At 46.1% G+C, this 8924-nt stretch overlaps 1 protein-coding gene across 1 annotated transcript in view; it reads left to right on the plus strand.

Annotated features, from left to right (window-relative positions):
• The window catches only part of nlgn2a (neuroligin 2a), a gene marked incomplete at both ends in the record, with an annotated part of 13081 nt that extends 8293 nt beyond the window's left edge, over positions 1-4788 (plus strand). The window contains 2 exons of the mRNA XM_080860099.1: positions 835-1201; positions 3906-4788. Of these exons, the coding sequence (XP_080716225.1) occupies positions 835-1201; positions 3906-4788 (1250 nt within the window). The remainder of the gene's footprint in view (positions 1-834; positions 1202-3905) is intronic.
• Between the last annotated feature and the right edge of the window lie 4136 nt (positions 4789-8924).

Genomic DNA, 8924 nt, shown 5'->3' on the forward strand with positions numbered 1-8924 from the left:
TCTTGAGGAGTGGCACTTAGGAGTGGCACAGAGCTCTGTGGCGGTTCGTTATCAGCCCAGTAGGGGAGGATAGGGTGTGTGAGGTGTGTGTGTGTGTGTGTGTGGGGAGAGAGGGGGGCATGGTGGTGCCCTTTCAAGGTGGGTCAAGGGTGCAGTGTGTGAAGGGTTTTGCTCATCAGCACGTACTTCACACCGTCGAGTTCCGGAGTGTTCCGGAATGATCCGCCTGCTGTTCAGGCAATCAGGCAAAAAGCGTCACGCGAGGTACTCAACGGCTGTGGCAGCTGTGATCCTTACAAAATACACAGGGATGAGGACACACACAGGAAAGCAACACACTCACACACACATGCACATAGACACACACACACACACACACACACACACACACACACACACACAACTAAACACAAAGACACACACATGTACAGAAATTAAAAACTCACACAAGTGCTTTTTAGAGCTGTAGTTTTCCATTTGACCTCCATAGATCTATTAAGGATGTATTTACAAACTCTAGGTGGTTTGACCTTTTCCTACACACGATATAAACACTTACACACACACCCATCATTCAACTGTTTCTTCTTACACCCGCATCTTCAGATCTGTCTGTCTCTCTGTCTGTCTCTCCATCTCACTCTTTCTGGAAAAAAATACATCTTCTAAGGTATCATCAGGTGTCATCATACACAGACTGCACCTCCCACTCCCCACCTTTTATTTATGTATTTATTTATGTATGTATTCTATCTGTCAATCAATCAATCAATCGATCAATCGACAAATCCATGAATTCACTCTTTCTAAAATGAATCTGTCCCTCCTTCTAAGGTAAAGACATTCTCAGGGAGACCATCAAGTTCATGTACACCGACTGGGCGGACCGCGACAACGGCGAGATGCGGCGCAAGACGCTGCTGGCGCTCTTCACCGACCACCAGTGGGTGGCGCCGGCGGTCGCCACGGCGAAGCTGCACGCCGAGTACCAGTCGCCCGTGTACTTCTACACCTTCTACCACCACTGCCAGACGGAGACGCGGCCCGAGTGGGCGGACGCGGCCCACGGCGACGAGATCCCGTACGTGTTCGGCGTGCCGATGGTGGGCGCCACGGACCTCTTCCCCTGCAACTTCTCCAAGAACGACGTGATGCTCAGCGCCGTGGTCATGACCTACTGGACCAACTTCGCCAAGACTGGGTACGCACTCGACCCGTCCCCCGTGCCCACACCCCCTCCCCCTGTGCCCACACCCCCTCCCCCTGTGCCCACGCTCACAACCACAGTTGGTTCTTTCGCAGTCTGTCACAGGGGTGTTAATGTAGTCTTGTTTCTATGTCGAAAAAATGGAGCACACCACCTGGCTGCCTAAAAGGGCTTCAACACCCACAGATAATATGTCAGGACGTCACATCACACACACACACACACACACACACACCCACAGGGTGTAAAAGTGACCTTTCGTGTTGATGTATCAAAGTCATTCGGAAAGAAACATAGCAGTAATATATAAGTATAAGATATATATTTGCAAAAAATCGTACCTCTGATTGTTAAAATGTAAATGTAAAAGTATTTGGGATTTCACTGCTGTTGCCATGGAGACCACAAACTGGGTTGTGTTTCCCAAGAGAGTTGTTGTCCACCCAACATGGCGGGTTTTTGAAACGGCAGCGTCTATGGTTGTTGCTCAACAGTTCCTCTGGGAGATTGTTTTAGAACCACCCACCAGCACTTGAATAACAGCAGTTTTTTGCAAGACTTGCATGTCTAGAATGTATTCTTTTATGTAAGCTGTACTTTCTAGGGTGTTTTAGAAAAGGCCTCCAGTTACATGTGCTTCCTTAAGAATACAAAAATTGCATTTTGGAAGGCAGTAGAACTTTTGTCAGCGCTTACAGAATTACATTTATCTTCAGCCTCAAGTGAAACTAAAACTGGCAAAGCAGAAGGCTTGAAGTTACCACACTTTATAGGTGGGGGGGGGGGGGGGGCATTTTTCAAGAGGAAGTGAGAAAATTGAACTCTTGTTGGCATAAAATCTACATACTTGTTGAGAATTTAGAGTTGAAAGACTCGTTGTGTCTCACCACAGGGAAGTGCTTTTGCGTAACTCTAAAATAGACACATTATTTGAACTGGAGTGCACTTTAAAATCAAATAAAAAACGCCTTCAGACTTCCCAGGAAGCACCTGCAGTGATAAAATATTAACAAAAACCTCCCCCCCCCCCCTCTTCTCCCCTTCTCTCCACGCTCTATGAGTCTTTGATGAGGAGTCGGAGATAGACCCCCCACCGCATAATGGGGGTGATGGGAGTTGTAGTCAGTGCCTAGCAGCACTTATGAAGTTGAAACCAGTTCACAGCACAGAGTTAGAGCCCACCTGGTCTGTTTGGCTGTGTTGATGTGAGATGGAACAGAGACTAGTATGAAGGCATATGGTTATAAATGGGTTATAACGCAGAAAAGACTAGTATGTAGGTATATCGTTATAATGCAGAAAAGACTAGTATGTAGGGTTGTAATGGGTTATAATGCAGAAAAGACTAGTATGTAGGGTTATAATTAATGGGTTATAATGCAGAAAATACTAGTATGTAGGGTTGTAATTAATGGGTTATAATGCAGAAAAGACTAGTTTGTAGGGTTTTAATTAATGGGTTATCATGCAGAAAAGGCTAGTATGTAGGCATAGGGTTATAATGGGTTATAATGCAGAAAAGACTAGAATGTAGGGTTGTAATGGGTTATAATGCAGAAAAGACAAATATGTAGGCATATGGTTGTAATGGGTTATAATGCAGAAAAGACTAGTATGTAGGCAAAGGGTTATAATGGGTTTTAATGCAGAAAAGGCTAGTATGTAGGGTTTTAATGAATGGGTTATAATGCAGAAAAGACTAGTATGTAGGGTTTTAATGAATGGGTTATAATGCAGAAAAGACTAGTTTGTAGGGTTTTAATTAATGGGTTATAATGCAGAAAAGGCTAGTATGTAGGCATAGGGTTATAATGGGTAATAATGCAGAAAAGACTAGAATGTAGGGTTATAATGGGTTATAATACAGAAAAGACTAGTATGTAGGGTTATAATGGGTTATAATGCAGAAAAGGCTAGTATGTAGGGTTTTAATTAATGGGTTATAATGCAGAAAAGACTAGTTTGTAGGGTTTTAATGAATGGGTTATAATGCAGAAAAGGCTAGTATGTAGGGTTTTAATGAATGGGTTATAATGCAGAAAAGGCACAGAGATGAGACTTAAGTATGGAGCTTGTGAAATGTTGTGAATTCTGTCAAATGGGATGAGGATCAAATGGGATGCATAATCAAAATGTATGTTGGAAGAGGGTATACAGGAGATGTCTCACAAGGTGGATTATATAAGTCCATGCATCAGCAGTTTGGTGTTTTCCTCCCAGAAGTCATCCGTGTGTTAGGGATATGCAAGTCTTCTTGTCTCCCTTTTTTTTATTCTGGCTTCTTTGCTTCCTTCTCGCGCTTTCTCTTTCTTTTTTCCAGAAGAAAAAACTAGTATGTAGGCATATGGTTACAATGAAGAAAAGACAAGTATGTAGGCATATGGTTATAATGCAGAAAAGACAAGTATGTAGGCCTATGGTTATAATGCAGAAAAGACTAGTATGTAGGCCTCTGGTTATAATGGGTTATAATGCAGAAAAGACTAGAATGTAGGGTTTTAATAAATGGGTTATAATGCAGAAAAGACTAGTATGGAGGCATACGGTTATAATGCAGAAAAGGCTAGTATGTAGGCAAAGGCTTATAATGAGTTATAATGCATAAAAGGCTTATGATGAGACTTAAATATGGAGCTGGTGAAATGTTGTGTCGGGTCTCTTTGCCCTTCTCACGCTTTCTCTTCCTTTCTTCCTCCAGGGACCCCAACCTGCCTGTGCCCCAGGACACCAAGTTCATCCACACCAAGCCCAACCGCTTCGAGGAGGTGATCTGGACCAAGTTCAACTCCAAGGACAAGCAGTACCTCCACATCGGCCTGAAGCCGCGCATCCGCGACAACTACCGCGCCAACAAGGTGGCCTTCTGGCTGGAGCTGGTGCCCCACCTCCACACCCTCCACGAGGAGATCGTGAGCGCCACCACCCGCGTGCCCCCGGGCGCCGCCCGCACCCCGCAATGGAAGCCCGGCAGCCCGCGCACCACCCGTCACCCGTACCCCACCATCCCCCCGGAGACCGACGCCTACGGCTCGGAGCGCCCGCGGATCTCGCCGTTCCCGGACGACACGCGCGACTACTCCACGGAGCTGAGCGTGACGGTGGCGGTGGGCGCGTCTCTGCTCTTCCTCAACATCCTGGCCTTCGCGGCGCTCTACTACAAGCGCGACAAGCGGCACGAGATGCGGCGCTGCCGCCTGTCCCCGCAGCGCGGCATGGGCATGGGCATGGGGATGGGCATGGGGATGGGCATGGGCGTGGGTGGCATGGGCGGCGGCGCCAACGACCTGGCACACAGCCAGGAGGAGGAGATCATGTCCATGCAGCTGAAGCAGTCGGAGCACGACGTGCACCACGACATGGAGCCGCTGCGCCCCCACGACATCCTGCGGCCCGCGTGCCCGCCCGACTACACGCTGGCGCTGCGGCGGGCGCCCGACGACGTGCCACTCATGACGCCCAACACCATCACCATGATCCCCAGCTCCATCACCGGCATGCAGCCTCTCCACGCCTTCAACACCTTCCCCTCCACCGGGCACAACAACACCTTGCCCCACCCGCACTCAACCACGCGGGTATAGTAGCACCCCCTTCCACCAGTCCCCAGCCAGCCCCCCCCCCCCCCAAACCCTCTCCTTCCACAGGCCTCACCCTCCGCTACCTCCCCTTGAAAACCCCCACAGCGCCCCCTTGAGGATGAGACAGGAAGGACACCCTCCTCTCCTTGCGGCGCGCTCTCTCTCTCTCTTTTCTTGTTCCGTGACCCGACCTCCTGCCGACGCCTCTTTATACAAACTCCCCCCGTCAGTGGCTCTACGCCACCCTCCTCCTGCTGTTCCTCGTGCCAACCCCATTAAAAACAAACCACTCCGCCAACCTGCTCATCAGATCGACTCTGCTCTCCACTTATGTGGACAAACGGCGCCACCTGCTGGCCGCCTACTGAACTAACTTCACGCGCATGAAAGGGGAGGAATTGTTTTGTGTTTTTTTTTCTTTTACGTTTGCAAATGCTGAAGAAGAACACAAACACACACACACACACACACACACTCACATACATTTGAAGGTGGTCTAGATGTTTGGACTCTGCAGTGAGACGGACATCAGACCTTCCTCTCTGTATCTGGTGAGGACCCTTTCTGGGGCCACGAGAGGCATCTCCTCACACTCTTCCTCGTCTTCAGATACGTACTGAAGAGGAGAGGATGTAAAGGGGGAAAAGAAAAAAAAAAAGAGGGAGAGATTTTTTTTCTCTCTCCCTCTTTCTCTCTACTTGAGGTGACATATACGGACATCTCTCCATAGTCCATATCCTTTCATCCCCTTCTCCTCCTCCTCCTCTCTTTTTTTCATGCCAACTCTACTTTTCTATACATCCATCCCTCTTTCCCTATCTGTAGCATCATCCCTGCAAATACCCCTTTGGAGTAGCTTATTTTTTATATACATACAGTACAATATGAACATTTGCAACATTCATATGACTGGATTTAAATATATATAAATATAAATATATATATATATGTATAGATAGAGATATAAAAACAATAGCTCGAAAATTGTGGATCAGCCAGCAAACTTAGTGCCAAGAAGTGCGTTCTACCCCCATTAGAGTGACGTGCAGAGAGAAGCAGCAGTTACGTCGCATCTTTCTGTCTCCGTACACTTGTTCGCCCTCTGGTGGTTGCAGAGAGAAGCAGCAGTTAGTCGCGTTGGAAAAATTATCTTTTTTTTTGCCCACCAGTGCCAAAATCCTTTTAACGTTGCATCTTTCCGTCTCCGTACACTTGGTTGTGGTTGCGCTCTACTGGTTGAAAGGGGATATAAATATATAAATAGTGAGACAGAGTGATGTGTGTATGTATATATATATATATTTATTATATATATATATAAACACACACATACACATATACGAAGATGGATGCAGTATATATATATCTCAAAAGGTTTGGTCTCAAAAGGTCTCAAAAGGTTTGCTCAGTGGGATCTATGCATGACTTATTTTTTAAACCGGAAACAAGAAAGAAGAATACAAAGAAGTAGAGGAACCTGACACTGAGTCAAAACTTTTTATTTTTAATTTTGATTCTACTCTCATCTCTTAGTAAATGGTCAGCTGTTTGTTTTGTCATTCTCTGAAGAGCTACACACACACACACACTCACACACACACACACACACTCACACACACACACACTCACACACACCTCGTTGACTTCAGCTGGAAGTGAAAGCTTGTGGTGCTGCCTTGGCCTGCAACAGCGCCACTGCTAAGGACAGAACATTAAAGTTGTGGCCTCGAGCCATCAGCCATCACTCCTCTACGTGGACGTCATCCAGTCACGCGCCTGACTCCTCTCTTTTCCCACCGTCTCTCTCTCAAAGCCCCCTCTCGCTCGCTGGTAGTCATTATTGGTGCTATATTATATTTCACATGACGTGAATTGGTCAGGGCTTTTATTGTATTGAACAAGCAGAAACAGAAGCGCTAGAACCTGTAGTAGTGTGTGTGTGTGTGTGTGTGTGTGTGTGTGTGTGTGTGTGTGTGTGTGTGTGTGTGTGTGGTAAGAAGTGGCTACAACATTACACATGCTATTTGTTTGTGAAGGCTTTCCTTGATTGTGTAAATCTGGCTTTCATTGTACATAGTGCAGTCATACATTTGTCCTTGTTTCTCATGCCAAGTACCCTTAAAATAGATTTTCTTTTCCTTTTACACACACACACACACACTCTTCCTCCTACTCCCCTCTCCATCTCTCTCCTGCTGTCTGTGCCTCTTATCCAGTGCATGCATATTCTGTTTGATGAACCAGCTAGTGTGTGTGTGTGTGTGTGTGTGTGTGTGTGTGTGTGTGTGTGTGTGTCTGTGTGGGTGTGTGCGTGTGTGCATGCTAGCTTGAGAGAGAGAGAGCTACTTGTCAGCACTCCTTCACAGAGCCGTTAATAATTAGAACACTGAAACGTGGGGTGAGAGGAAGGGAGGGATAGAGAAGAGAGTTATAGAGCGAGTGGGGAAGAGAAAGAAAGATGGCTGTATAGAGAGAGAGTATAGAGAGAGAGATAGATAGAGACAGAGACTGTGGCTCAGATGTGTGGGATTAATCTCCATGAAAAGTCTACAGTTAATCTCATGTGGGGGCTTCTATAAAACACGCTTCATTCACCTCCGTTGCTCCATTTCTATCTCTCCCTCGCGCCGTAAAGACTGGTTTAGTTGGCGGGCAAATGCAAGTGCATTTGCGGCAGGATCAAACTGTCATCATTATTTTTTTTTCCAGTCTTCATCGTTCATCTCTCCCTCCGTCCACCCCGCCTCACAATAACTGCATCTGTTGTAAGCACATTGAAAAAGCGCGCAGTCAGGTGGAATTATATTCAGATGATGTCAGCTAAGCAATCAGACATTACGGCCGGGCCGGCGCACGGAGACTTCTACTCCACTCCAGCACGCTTTATGGGGCGTTTTGGAATGCGGCCACAAGGTGGCAGCACTGTACCGCTTTGTTCGAGCTGGTCCCCTTTCTCTTGACGAGCAAGTCGCTCGAACGTTTGTTCACTGAAATGTGTCCTGGCAAGTATTACTGCTCCAGACTGGATACACAACACACTATGGGAAAGTCAACAAGCCCAACTGTCTCGCTGTCTTCTGTTTGCTTTCCTTGTTAGTTAGTTTTTTATTTGTTTTCTTTTTTGCTCGAGAGCTTTGTTTGTGTTCTCTAATGTGTTGGTTTTTTGGGCATCAAAGAGGTTTCACAATGTCCTTTGTGTGACCGAAGGAGAAAGTTAGGATTTTATTCGCTTACATGTAGGCTAGTGTGTTCATGTCTAGGTGTTGTTGGGGTCTCTCTCTCTGCGGACATGATGGTCAAGTAGCGGGGACATTTTTGGTGCTTACACAACAATGGCTGTGATGAGGGGAAGCGACTTTGAGCTTTTAAGTGTAAATCCAGAGCTCTGACTTCACTTGTCGGACAAAATATTTTAAACAGACATTGAGGGAGGAGAGTGAAGTCCAGGGCATATACTTGCACGAGACAGACTGGGGGGCACATGAAATAAATCACTTTTGGAGATACCATCAAAACGGGAATTCGAAAGTGTGATTGGATGTCTACGCCTGGTCCAAGTGGATTTTACTGAACTTACTACAAAACCATTCAAGTGCGTGATTACCAGGAACGAATGTTGTGAAGAGATAGAACAACAACAAATAGGTTACGTCTACAACTACAGGAGAAGGCATTTTTGTGTTCGGTTCTTTTACTCGTCTGTTTTGTACGCTCACGTGTAAAAGGGAACTGTTGTTCACTGACTGTTCACAGTAAGGACATGTCTCTCCCCCGCTAGCCCGAAGAGCTTCTCTGGAGAACAAATTGTTAAGAGACAACAGGAAGAGACAGACACTGAGGAGAAACCAACTGTACATTTTTAAGTGTAAGAACAAGCTGACAAAAAAAAAAATATTTGTAAATATTCAGTTTCTCGTTTGTTTATTTTTTTTTGAATGAATGAAATACTTACTTTGTCAAAACGACAACAGGTGCAAGTTCCAAATTGGCCAACAAGTCCATTCTGCCTCCTTGAATATGATGATGATGTCCTGTTCATTTTAGCCATTTTGGGTCAGCTTTTAGGGGATGTTTCGTTGACAGTTATAACGTGTGCATTGACAGAGTGACATCTGGGTAATATGTAGCATCTTGACACC

This window comes from Sprattus sprattus, assembly GCF_963457725.1.
Source record: "Sprattus sprattus genome assembly, chromosome: 21".
Classification (NCBI taxonomy): Eukaryota; Metazoa; Chordata; class Actinopteri; order Clupeiformes; family Clupeidae; genus Sprattus; species Sprattus sprattus.